General features: G+C 38.5%; 1 protein-coding gene and 1 non-coding gene across 2 annotated transcripts in view; both read right to left on the bottom strand.

Annotated features, from left to right (window-relative positions):
• Window positions 1-12842, bottom strand: part of SWIP (strumpellin and WASH-interacting protein) — a 78309-nt gene extending 65467 nt beyond the window's left edge. Inside the window, exons 1-2 of the mRNA XM_081761540.1 lie at window positions 12586-12842; window positions 2790-2929 (exon numbers count right to left, since the gene is read on the bottom strand). Coding sequence (XP_081617666.1) covers window positions 2790-2929; window positions 12586-12637 — 192 coding nt within the window. The 5' untranslated portion in view covers window positions 12638-12842. The remainder of the gene's footprint in view (window positions 1-2789; window positions 2930-12585) is intronic.
• TRNAQ-CUG (transfer RNA glutamine (anticodon CUG)) lies at window positions 8067-8139 on the bottom strand. The gene has a single exon. It is a non-coding gene; the product is annotated as a tRNA-Gln (tRNA).
• Window positions 12843-13120: the final 278 nt, after the last annotated feature.

The following is a 13120-nucleotide window of genomic DNA, read 5'->3' as shown; positions in this document are numbered from 1 at the left end:
CAATCCTGTTAGTACGTTTGGCTTTCACAGGATAGAATCGAATGCTGAGCTCTTCTTTTTGCGGCAACGAACCTTTGCGTCTGCTTAGGACACAAAAATATTGAGTTAACTGTATTTTTATATAGAATCACCTTCGTATGATCTTCTACTATCAACTGAGAAGATTCCATGTATTTCAGTCGTTTAGTTAGATAACCCCTTCGACTTCACTTAGCAATTATCCATTAATTCTTCCTCTTTTCTCATCACGACTTCTATCATGTCTCTCGGAACACAATTTCGTCTCAAACAGCGACCTAATCAATTTCTTTTCCCCCTTTTTAATTACATAGGGTGAAAAGAAAGTAAGGTTACAAAGCCTGCAGTCAAACGTGTATATATTATTTCATACAACCAATACAGCCAACAAATAGTACACAAATTAGGTTATTTTTCGACATAGTTTCCATATTAGTTGAGGCACTTGTCGCATCATGGGATGAGTTTCAACATTCCCTCCTGGTAAAAATCCTGTCCTTGAATGTTCAGTCACAATGCCACGAACTGTTTCACCTCCTCGTCTGAAACGAAGCGACATGCTCCTAGGTGCCCCTTCAAGTGCAGGAACAGGTGAAAGTTACTTGGAGCGAGGTCTGGGCTGTAGGGAGGGTGGTCAATGATGTCCAAGTGAAACTGCTTCAACAACGTAGAGGTTTTCTGGGCTGTACGCAGGTGACATTTTTTCTACCAGCCGCAAACTTTCGACACCATTCTCCAACATGCTAACGAGACATTACAGTTTCTCCGTAAACCTCTACCAGTTGCCGTGGAATTTCAGCCATTGTTACATGTTTCGGCCACAGAAATCCAGTTGTTGAGCGGACTTCTCCGCGAGAACAGTTTTCCAAACGAGTCGCCATTTGTGTTTACCTACAACTAGCACCATAAGTGCGGGTGGCTGATCCTCCCTTGTACTTTTATTACTATTCTTCTCTTCCCTACTATGTCTATCACTTTTTAGATTTTCCACTCGCCAAAGCCAATTTCTATTCTTGCTCACGCGCACATTTTGAAAATATCTAGTTCTCGTTTATCGCTTTTGAGTAGTTTCTATGTTTCCGCCCCGCAGAGAATATAATACTCTATACGAAACATTTGACGAGCCTTTTTATCCAACTGTTTACTAAACTCTTTACTCAAATACACTTTGTCCCTTAAATGTTTCTTTTGCTATTCCTATCGTTACTTCAACTTCAAATTCGCACCATATCTCTTCATTATAACACTATCTGGGGACAGAAAATTGCTTACTTCTTCTACTTTATCACCTACAACATTTGATGCAGATCACTTTCTTCTAACCCAATGCTCCTTTTTAAACTTCTCTCCTTTTAAAACTTTGCTTTACAGCCAATTCTCTTCAAGGATGTTCCCCAACTTTTGTATGCAGAGTGTTTCAAAACAACACCGACAACGTTTAGGAGGTGATTCCTGACACCAAGATATGACAAATAGTGTAGACCAACCTGAACGCACAAATGCTTCCTTTCGGAGTTATAGGCTGCCGAAAACATGAAGAAATGAGGTTTAAAGGTCCATAGCTCCAAAGCTATAGGACCTACCGTAGTCAGGTCAAGACTTCACTTAGGAACTAGTATGTGCCCTATCCAAACATCCATGTTTCACAACCTTGCGGTACTTCTGCAACAATTCTTATGAAGGTAGTTCTTGAGTACTTCAAATTATATGCTCGTAGACAAACTCCCTCTTTAAAAACTATTGCGTGAATACCTTAGAATTCTGAAATATGTGTTTTTGGATAGCACACATATTAGTTCCTAAGTGAAGTCTTGACCAGACTAAGGTAAGTCCTATAGCTCTGGACCTTTAAAGTTGATTTTTTTCATTTTTTTGGCAGCCTATAACACCGAAAGGAAGCATTTATGCACTCAGGTTGGTCTTATACTTTTTGTCTTATCTTGGTGTCAGGAATCACCTCCCAAAACGTTGTCGGTGTTGTTTTGGAACACCCTGTATACATGTAACATATTAGTTCCCTGTTCACACTCCAGAACAACAGCAAATTACCTGCAAACCGTATATATTCAATATTTTTACCTTAATTCCCTGTTTACATTCCGGAGGAATAGCCAAACCACATGCAAACCGTATCCATTTAATCTTTCTACCTCTTGCTGAAATATACTATTTCTTCTACATATATATATTAAATATTGCTCATGAACAAAAATCGAACCCTCCTTCAATTATATTTATCTTTCATTTGTACTTCTATTTAATCTCTTTGGTTCATATACAGATTTCTAATATATCTTTAGATGATTTCACAAGCCAAATTTTCCTTATCGCTTTATTAGGTAAAAGCCTTTTATAGGTCAATAAACAAAAGATAATCTATAAACCTTTCTCAAATACAGAATTACAGTAAACTTATCCTGTGCTTTTACCACTCCAAAGCTATTTCTACTCAAACTTCCTCATATATTTCTCCATCAAACCTTCTGTTCTGTATTCGAAGCATAAAACATGCTGCATAAAATACGAGATTAATGGTTGTAATGCTTTAATGCTTCTTTGTAAGTTAGATTTCTCATATCGCTGTTGCTTTCATGAAATCTCTAGACGCATATACACCATCAGAGATTCGGTAAAATTATTTCCTTTGTTTTTCTCCCACGTGAATAATTTTCATCTTTAGGAATAAATTTTGTAGTTGCTACTACTTCAACAACACACAAGCAAACGCAAATCTTAACTTTTGCTGTAAACATGCTTACAATATTTCTTACCTGAAGAGAGATAGGGTCAAGAGTCATGTCCCAAGAGTCACATATACTTTCATCGAGGGCTTCCTCGATACCACGTAGCTGACAAGCATAGTCTTCTAGAAATTTTCCGTATGTTCTCAATTGAACTTCCCCAGCGATTTCTGAAATACAAAGTTCATAGAATTAATAAGCTGATCTAATGGTAGCTAGACACATACTTGCATTTAAGAAATGACCTTTAAAGATCTGAATATATATTTCAACGCTGTAAAAGAAAATATCTGAACACTCTGGACTCGGATTCCGATCTTCTGCTTGATTTGGAGTTTAACATTGGCTTTTAGCACCAAAGCTATATGGGACGTGGACCTAAGCTTAAAAAGTGGGATCAGAACCACATGAGCTCCTACCGGAAATAGAGTTGACTTGATTTTAAGTTTAACGTCCCTTTCCACAGAGAGGCTATATGAGATATGGACCTACTGATTAACGTGGAATCCGAACTACATGAGCTTCCGCCGAGAATCGAACCCGGGTCTCCCACGCCACTACCGTAAATAGAATGAGGCTTTCAGCGCCAAAGGAGCGTAAGTTAACCATATAGCCCCAAAGTCGCTCCCAGCAGTTGAATTACCATAGAGAATATTCGTCTTTTGTATCTGTGACTTTATTCTTACAAAAACTAGCACATGACATATGCTATACTTAAAAGTTGAGGTCACAGTGGTTAGGTAATGGAGCGTTCATATCTGATGCGTGGTGTCCATGCTTCTATCCCAGCTTAAGCCAAGTGGGCTTTCTGGTAGACAAACACCATATGCATCGATTTTCGTGGGATTCTCCAGTTTGCTTCCACTTACTTTATTCTACAGGTCCGCTCATTATGATAATAACCACCGCGTCTCAGCCTCAGAGCATATTCGTGGGATGTTAAACTAATAATAATAATAATAATAATAACCTTATCTGTGTGTTCATGTTAGTAAGCAGAATAGAACTGTACCTGTAGGTACAAAACAATTTTAGTAAAGAACTGTTTCAAATATCAATAAAGAATTACTTTTTATCCACTACATAAAAACTGGTTCAGTCTGTTATCACGAAATGCGAAATGATTTCGCCTTAAACTTACTACTATCGTGTTATACACCGTTGTTTCACGTCTGATAAATCTCAAGAAAACTGACGCAAGCGTTGGTATGGAGTGTGGTATGGTGTATGGATGTAAGGAATGGACACCAGTAAAAAGAAGAAAAACGAAGAATGTAAGCCTTCAAAATGTAGTGTTACAGAAGGATATTGACAATTAGATGGGAAATAAGGTATCAGAATGAAAGAGTATTGGAAATGGTAGGAAAAAAAAGAGCATGCTGTATTTCAAACAGAAGAAATAGGATGATTGAACACAAGAAGGAATCACCTACTAGCTATGGGGGAAATATACGGACCAATTATTACAAGATATAGGGAAGAAAAGATTCGTCAAACCAATCGAAAGATAGCTGATCTGAGAGAAGATGCCTTATTTTAAATAATACTGATCCGTGATGTTTCAGTCGGGCAGATTTGCGGGCGGGGAGGGGGGGGGGGTAGGAGACCGTACCATGTAGTATAAAGTTTTTTCTTTGCATTTTATTATAAAATAGAACGTCCTTTTGCAGATTCCGATTGATGACACCTTGGCATCCTTGGGCAATTTTTAATATTACGTCGTATATGACGCCACTGTTTCACAACTCTAATTTACGTAGTAAACGCTGATGGATGGGTTAAAATATCTGTAACACAGCAACAGTACACAGTAAAAAGACATTTTTGTCAGGATACGTGTAGTCAGACCTCTCCACAATTTGGAATATTTTGGTGACCATTCCTAGTATGGGAACAATATAGTGACGTCACACTTTTCGAAAAGTAATCACTTAAAAAAATGATGCACTTTAATATTTCGCTGTGAACAAAATATTTAAACAAATTGAACTAAAGTAAAAGAGATAGCAAAGATGAATGTATATATATATATATATAGGGAACGCTTGACGTCACGGAGTCCCCCGTGCCTATCTTTCCCCATTGTGATTTTTTTAGAAAGCGGGGGGACGCCACATACATTTTCCGGAAGTGGAGGGACGAGGTCCCCCGCACTTTTACCCCTATATATATATACTATCATATATTACCCGCTTCGCTGGATTGAAATAAATAATTTAAATGCACATCTTTGTATCTCATGCATTTTATCGCCATTAAATTTTTATTGTTTATTGCAGCAAGCATGTTTACCCAGTTTTTGTTAATGTTTGGGAACGTTATGATGTAGTGACAATCTTTTTTCTTAGTTGTAAATTAAGTGTGATTTGTGTTCTAATACTGCAGAAATAACTATTTTTTTTTCCGTAATTCAATTAGGGTCACTGTTCATCTCGGCGACGCTAGAACTATAGATTCAACACTAATATCGGTCATTTATGAATATATATATATATATATATATATATATATATATAGGCCTATATATATATGCATATATTTTCCCCTCCCCCATGTTGCGGGCCATGGCATCGAAAGTGTAACCGTTCATCTCAGCGACCTCAAAAAATGTGTTCAGCACAAATATCGGTCATTTTCGATCATTTTTAAATCTCTCCCTCCCATCCCCCAAGTTGCGGGGTTGAATTTGAAATGAAAATGAAATCTTTGAGTTTTACGTCCCACGGTTATACCGGTTAGGCTAAAGGAGACGCTGATTATGAGAAATGAATGAAATGGTGGGATGAAGAAAGTGGGAGGAAACGGGAGAACCCCGAGAAAACCCACAAGCACGGTGTTTGTCCACCACAAAGTCCACACGGCGCGAGCTGGGATCGAACCAGGGACCCCAAGCACCGGAGGTGAACGCTCTACAACTGAGCCACCGCGCCCCCTGGGGTTGAATTTGGATTTAAACGGGATCGAAAGTATCACTGTTCATCTAAGCGACCCAGAAAAATATAAATTCGACACTGATAGTGGCCACTTACGATCATTTATATATATATTCTCCCCCTTCCCCATGTGGCGGGGCTGATTTTGGATTTAAACCAGATTGTAAACGTTACTGTTCATCTGAATGATCCCGAAAACTATGGATTAGACACTAATATTGGTTATTTTCGATCATTATTATATATAGCTCCCGCCCCCCTCCGTGCTGTGGCACACGACATCAGAATTGTCACTGTTAATCTCAGCTACTCCTAAAACTATGGATTCGGCATTAATATTAGTTATTTTCGATCAGTTTTAAATGTTTATCCCCCTTCTCTACGTTGTACCCTCTCTCTCCCCGACAATCAGGGCTGAACTTCGATTGAAACAGCATCAGAAGTGTCACTGTTTCTCTCATCGACCCCGAAAACTATGGATTCGACAGTAATATCGGTTATTTTTGATCACTTTAAATTTCTCTCCCCTTTCCCTAGGTTGCGTCGTCAAAGTGGATAGGCTAAAGTAATCCCAGCTCCTAAACACATGTATGTTGAAAATTTGATTGAGATCGGTCGGGTGGTTCAAGAGTGATGAAGTCACAAAGGCAGTCATTTTTAATTTGTTTTTCATATATCTCCCCCTCCCCTACGTTGGCTTGTCAAAGTGAAACGATAAAATACTCAAGGCCCGACCCTCATATATGTTGAAAATTTGATCGAGATTGGTTGGGTTGTTCAAAAGTTATTAGGTTTTATTAGTTTTTATTTATACGTCCCCCCCCCCCCCCCTAGGATCTACCGTTAAAGAGAAATTACAAAAATGTTTCCAGATCCGAACCTCATGTATCTGGAAAATTTGATTGAGATCGATCGGATAGTTCAAGAGTTATTAAGTTATAAAAATAGTCACTTTCAGTCTTATATAAATTGATTTTTATATATCCCCCCTCCTTCTCCACTCTTACGTTGTTCCATCAAATTTAAATCATAAAAACAATTCCAGACCTGAACCTCATCTATGTTGAAAATTTTATCAAGATCGGTCGAGTGGTTCAGGAATTAAGTTTTATTTATTTTTATACCCCTTCCCCCAACCCTCAATTCTACTATCAAAATGAATAGCCTAAAACCAGCCCAGCCTCGAACCTCATCCATGTTACAAATTTGTTGAGACCGGTCGGGCGGTTCAGGAGATTTAGAGTCACAAACATAGTGATTTTCATATATATATATATATATATATATATATATATATATATATATATATATATATATATATATATATGAGGGAAGTAAAAAAGTAAAGGAACTTGCAATTTCTCGCACTAGGTTTTGGTAACACTGCTAGTATCCAGCGCTGAATTAGTGTCATCTGGAACACTTCTATGCAACGTGTTACCAAAATGTTCCCAATTGTAGAGAGGTCTGACTACATGTATCCTGCCAAAAATTGCCATTTTACTGTGTACTGTTGCTGTGTTACAGTTATTTTAACTCATCCATCAGCGTTTACTACGTAAATTAGATTTCTGAAACAGTGACCTCATATATGACGTAATATTGAAAATTGCCCAAAGATGCCAAGGTGGCATCAATCGGAATTTGAAAGAGAACATTCCATTTCATAATAAATAGCAAAGAAAAGAAAATTATACCATGTAGTACGGTATAGCGAATTTAGCATTGCTATCTTCTCAACTACTTTGGCAGCTCTTATACTATTAGCAGGTTTTAATTTTTACTACCAATAGCTGTATAGATGAAGAGAACGGGTTCTAGCACAAAATGACTAGAAACGAATTTCAAAAAATAAGACCGTAAAAGTATTATTTCTTTATCAATTCATCTAGTAACACATTTAAACTCATATCATATTAAAGTATTCTTATTATCCACATTTGCACAGATAAATTATGAGGCTATGAAAGATAACTACAGGGTCCACACAAATTTCTGTAAACTGTTTTCCCTGACTCCCTTATTTCCTCTGAGAAGAGTTTACCTATATCCCTGATAAGAATTTAATTTTTGGACTTTTTCGTAGCCCTATTAGTGTAGTTAGATACCTAAAGATAGGGTACTAACTTTCTATAAAATGGGTCAGCATAGGAATATATGTGACCAAATATACGTCTACGTGGCATGGAATTATACGTGAACATACACATAGTATTAAGACTATCAGTTTCACGTCCCACGGTTATGACGGCTAGGCTAAAGGAGACGGTGATGACGAGAAATGAATGAAATTGTGGAATGAAGAAAGTGGGAGGAAACGGGAGAACACCGAGGAAACCCACGAACACGGTGTTTGTCCACCACAAAGTTCACTTGGCGCGAGCTGGGATCGAACCAGGGATCTCACGCACCAGAGGTGAACGCTCTACCACTGAGCCACCGCGGCCCCATAATAACTGATTAGAAAAGTGTAAAGTCAAAGATAATAAACAACCTGCGCGCCATCACATAATGAGTGCAAATTCGTTTCGTAACAGAAACCATCAAGTCATTAGGATGTTATTTTTCCGACTACCATGCTGGCACAGGTAATAAATGCCGTATCAACATATAATGACTACTATACCGTTTCTCTACACAGTGTCCTGATGCCTTAACAACTCTGTACCCGTAGCGATATCACTTCTGCTACATATGACTTCATGAGATGATTCATTTCGTGGCTCACCGAGAGTGAGATCATGAGCGATACTGAGTAAGAAACAGCTAGGACGTCGAAGGTCAAGTGACGGATGCTGTTTGCTGATGCCGTTGATGGGTACTATTTAGTTTCTCCCCCCAAAATCAGTTAGTAGTGACTCTCGCTCACTTTGGTAGTAATAACGGTTCGTTATTTATAACTGTGATATAGTCACGAGTATAGATACAGTGTAGAAGTATGGCATAAAAACTACAGTGCATAAAACACGAACCAACTTGTGCTAAACTGCAAGGTACGAATGTTATCTAACAAAGTCAAGGCAGGAGCACAGCAGGGGGGGGGGGAAGCAAGCGGCAGCAAGGGGGTGCGTCCGTAGGAAGCAAGCGCATCAGCAACGGTGGGCATATGCACAAACGAGGTCGTTTACAACAACAGCTCACTGTAAGTCACACTACCGGCTCCGGAGCAGTCGATGGATTTGGGGCAGATACTAAATCTCTCCTTCCCAGTTGACTTTTAGTCAATACCTTTAATGTAGTGATAAATTTTACCCGTTACAAGAATTTTTTCTAAATACTTCAGAGGCTGTTTCATCGTCTAACTTAGAATCGGATCAAGTCGTACTTTCCACATGCAAGTTACAAGTAGTAGCGTACGAAGGAAAGTGATTATACGAGTTAATAATTCCTTGTGCCACAAAAACTCACATGCTATTGAGTTTGCACTTCCGCTAGGTTTTCTTGCATTAGAGAATTGTTTCGTACTGACTGTTAGAGCGAATGAAGGCTAGCAAACAGCAGAGGTTGGTGAGCGGAAAACGATAGGTCAAGTTTTGGCACACCACATTTTGGAAAATTTACGAGTAAAATTCAATACTTTGCATGAAAAGACACATTTATAATAAACAAAAATTTGGAGGCGACAGAATGAAATAGGAAGCATTAAAGTAAAAAGTGACACATGAATACACGTGAAATCTCGTTACAGTGTAGTGTCATCCACTACCGTATATCGTCACATGCTCGTATTGCGACAGAGCTCATTCGTGGCTAAGCAGTTAGCGTATGCGCCTTTGTCGTGGGAGACTCGGGTTCGATTCCCGGCGGGAGCTCATATGATTCGGATTCCCCGTTAATCAGTAGGTCCCGTCTCATATAGCCTCACTGCTGAAAGAGATGTTAAACTCAAAATCAACTTAACTCGCATTGGGACGGAGTCCAGACCTAACAGTAGCATCGTGGAAAAACAAATGCGAAACGAATGCAATGATTCTTCACTGTTTAGGTGTAGATTCGAGACACAACTAAATAGGGCTAATGTGGGAAATCAAATGGGAAACGAATTAAACTTTTTGCAATGTTAAAAGTACAGGTACGCGCGAAATTTGAGTAGCAAACAAACAAACAAAAGAAGAATGAATTAACTGATGTTTTCTTTCAGGTTAACGTCCCACGAGTTTGGGGGGGGGGGGTCACTCGAGCAGACGGTTCTACCAAATAGAAAATTTTTAGGTAAAATACAATGGGGAACATTTTTTGTGAAGGAGTGAGAGTGTGAATATAAGTAATGACTATCAGTGCACAGCATATTGAAATGAAGGCTGATATTTAGTATCTCTTTAATCTAAGTAGTAGGAGTAGAAGTATGAGTAGTAGTAGTAGGGGTAGGGTAGGGTAGGAGTAGGAATAGTAGTAGTAGTAGGAAGGAGTTAGAAGCCCTGCAGGGGCAGGTTGGGTTCTGTTCTCGACATAAAATAGACAAAGAGTTGGGGGAGATAGTAAATGGCATTTGAAATGAATTTTCAGTGATAATGAAAGTATTGTATGTGTAAGTGTGAACTTACACTATCATCGTTATGCGTATACCCCCCGTTGTTGACGTACCTGCTCGATACTAACGCACCCCCTCCCTAACGCTCGAGCATCCCTGCTGCGCTCTTGCCCTGACTCAGTTAGACAGCATTCGTGTTTTTCAGCTGCAATCTAACACAAGTTGGTTCGTGTTCCATGCACTAGTTTTTATGCATTACGTCCACACTGTTTAAACTGAGTCACTGAAGACACTATGCAAGTAGTAATGGAGCTCCGTATAGTGCATGCTTTGCTACAAAAAATACAAAGCTCTAACCTAACCTGAAATTGTAAGAAATGTGTAAAATCTGGTAGAACCGTCTGTTCAAGTAGTGACTTTTTTGCTAAGGGAGATGTTGATTAAAGCAAGTGAATGATGAAAGAATTCGTGGTATGAAAATATGAGAGGAAACGGGAGTACCCCGAGAAAACCCACGGACACAATGTTGTCCTCAACAAACTCGATCGGGAATCGAACTCGAGACCCTACGCACCAGAGATAAGCGCTCTACCACTGAGCCACCGTCTCTTCCATTTTTTTCCCTAAATGTTTGGAAAGGCAAGTATATTGGCAACGAAGGAATGCCAAACCGTACTTGAACAACCATAAAGTAAAGTTTTTCCAAAATACAACAGGCAAAAGTTCGTTTTCCTACACTTTACTCAATTTATGTTCGAAGAACCATAAAATAAAGTCTTCCAAAAATACAATAGACAAAAGGGGGGTATGTTTAGTACAAGGGGTCCAGAAGCACGTACAAAACACAAAATTTACAGGAGAAATGGGTGATGCAAGTTCTTAGACGTAACATAACATAACCAAATCTAACCTAACCTAACATAAACTAACGTAAGCTAACCTGAACTAACGTAATATTAGTAGAAATAAGCGAAATTCTATGATTTTTTGGAAAATTATGCGGGACTCTTACACTAATATAACGTAAACTAAACTAACCTAACGTAGCCTAAACTAGCCTAACCTAACGTAACCTAAACTAGCCTAACCAATCCTATCCTAAACTAACCGAATGTGAACAGAAATTACCAAAATTTGCAACATTTTTTAGAGAAAAGAGCTGGACCCCTTCTGCTAAACATAGGCCGACAAAAGGTTTTTTTTTTTTTTTCCCGCATACTTTACTCAATTTATGGGTTAAATTCCAAAGTTGGGCGTCCGTTTCCAGCAAAATTTTTAAAATTTACAGGAAAGATATGGATAATTTGATCGTTTGTGTGCTTGATAATGTATAAGAGTCTCGAAAAATCTGTTTATTTGTTATATATAAGCGGTTATAAACATGGGACTATACGGCGAGCGGAGGGAACTACTTGGCGCAAGGTAACCGAACAGTTGCATTGTGGGAAAGAAACGAGCATTTATGTTATCAACATGGCGAATGTACAAGGGCAATGAACTAACAGTTTTAACATTTGTGAAGCAATACGTTGATAACGAGCAAAATCTTTTAAAACTTTGTGAAGAGCACAGATTAATGAACCTAATAACAAATTGCAGAAAGTGTGGAAAGGTGATAACAGCGAAAAAACGTGGCGAAAGCGGACGCCCAGCTTCGGAATAAATGCCCAATTTATGTTCAAACGTGAGGCCGAGACACTTCATGACCAAGTATCTCTACATCGTACGAGACAAAGAGTGGTAGAAAGAAGCAGACATTCACCAAGAGAGGGAGTGAGAATATATAAAAGAAGTACATAATTGTTTTAGCGATCACCTAGGGAAGGCTAATGTGTGCTTTTCGCGTGAATAGTCGTTTTTGTGTATTCTCACGATCGCCGACGCGCCTGCTTCTTATGGATCGATCCGCAATTCCCCACCACCTTCGCCCTTCGCCGACTTGGTAAGATAGCATTCATGCTTTTCAGCGGGCACCTACCATAGTTTGGTATGTTTCTCAACCATTATTTCTGGTAGTTCCCTTGAACTTCATCTGTATCAACTGGGGTATTGTCATGTCCAGCGCAAATAATTTGGAAAACAATAAGAAGAAAACCTGTGAAAGAATTATGATTTTTTAAATTATATCTGGTGATCCCCTTGAACCTTTTCTATGTCGAGTGAGATTTTCATGTCGCTCAGCACAAATCTTTTAGAGGACAATAAAAAGGGAATTATCGAAAGAATTATACTTTCTTTTCAATAATTATTTTGACTGTTGTGCTAGAACTTGATAACTTGGTCTACACGTATATATATACACAAAAACGTCACACCCACTAAATATTCACAACGAAAACAGTGCAAAGAGAATATTGAAGCAAGTTTAAACCATGGAATTTTATATGGATAATTCCATTTTTCTTTAATCCAATAATCTTACTGTGTGTGCCATCCTCAAGTCTGTCGTAATCCCATTCTGAACTTGATGTCATGGTATCGTTACTTTCATTATATTCAAGATTCAAGACACTATAGATTATTATTTGTATTTATCCTGCCTCAGTGTGCTCACTGTTTTGTTCTTTTTCTATTACATTTTTATCAGTATTTAAATGGGTGCCTCGGATGTATTGGTGTAGTAGGCTAAGAAATGTTGCATTGTCGAAATGAATAACTGAAGGAAACGGTTTCGTTGTAGATAGCTACCATTGTGAGCAGATGCTGAAGCATTATGGCACTACTTCACTCGTATCTTTCGATTATGAACTAAATACTTCCACTTATCGTTTCCAATCTATACTACTGAGAGTTTGTATAGGCAATAATAAGACAGACCCCAGTTAAATAAAGGATTTTAGTGTTGTCTGCTAGCAATGGCGGGTCTAGCCTGGGGACGGGAAACCAAGGCCTCCAGTTTTTTAAGTGACAAAAATACTTTAAGCTATTTTTATATATTTTTTACAGTTTATAATAAA

The sequence above is a fragment of the Thermobia domestica genome, chromosome 6 (genome assembly GCF_964235325.1).
Source record: "Thermobia domestica chromosome 6, izTheDome1.hap1.1, whole genome shotgun sequence".
Lineage (NCBI taxonomy): Eukaryota > Metazoa > Arthropoda > Insecta > Zygentoma > Lepismatidae > Thermobia > Thermobia domestica.
Note: the sequence above shows the minus strand (reverse complement) of the source record. Positions and strands in the feature narration are given on the sequence as shown.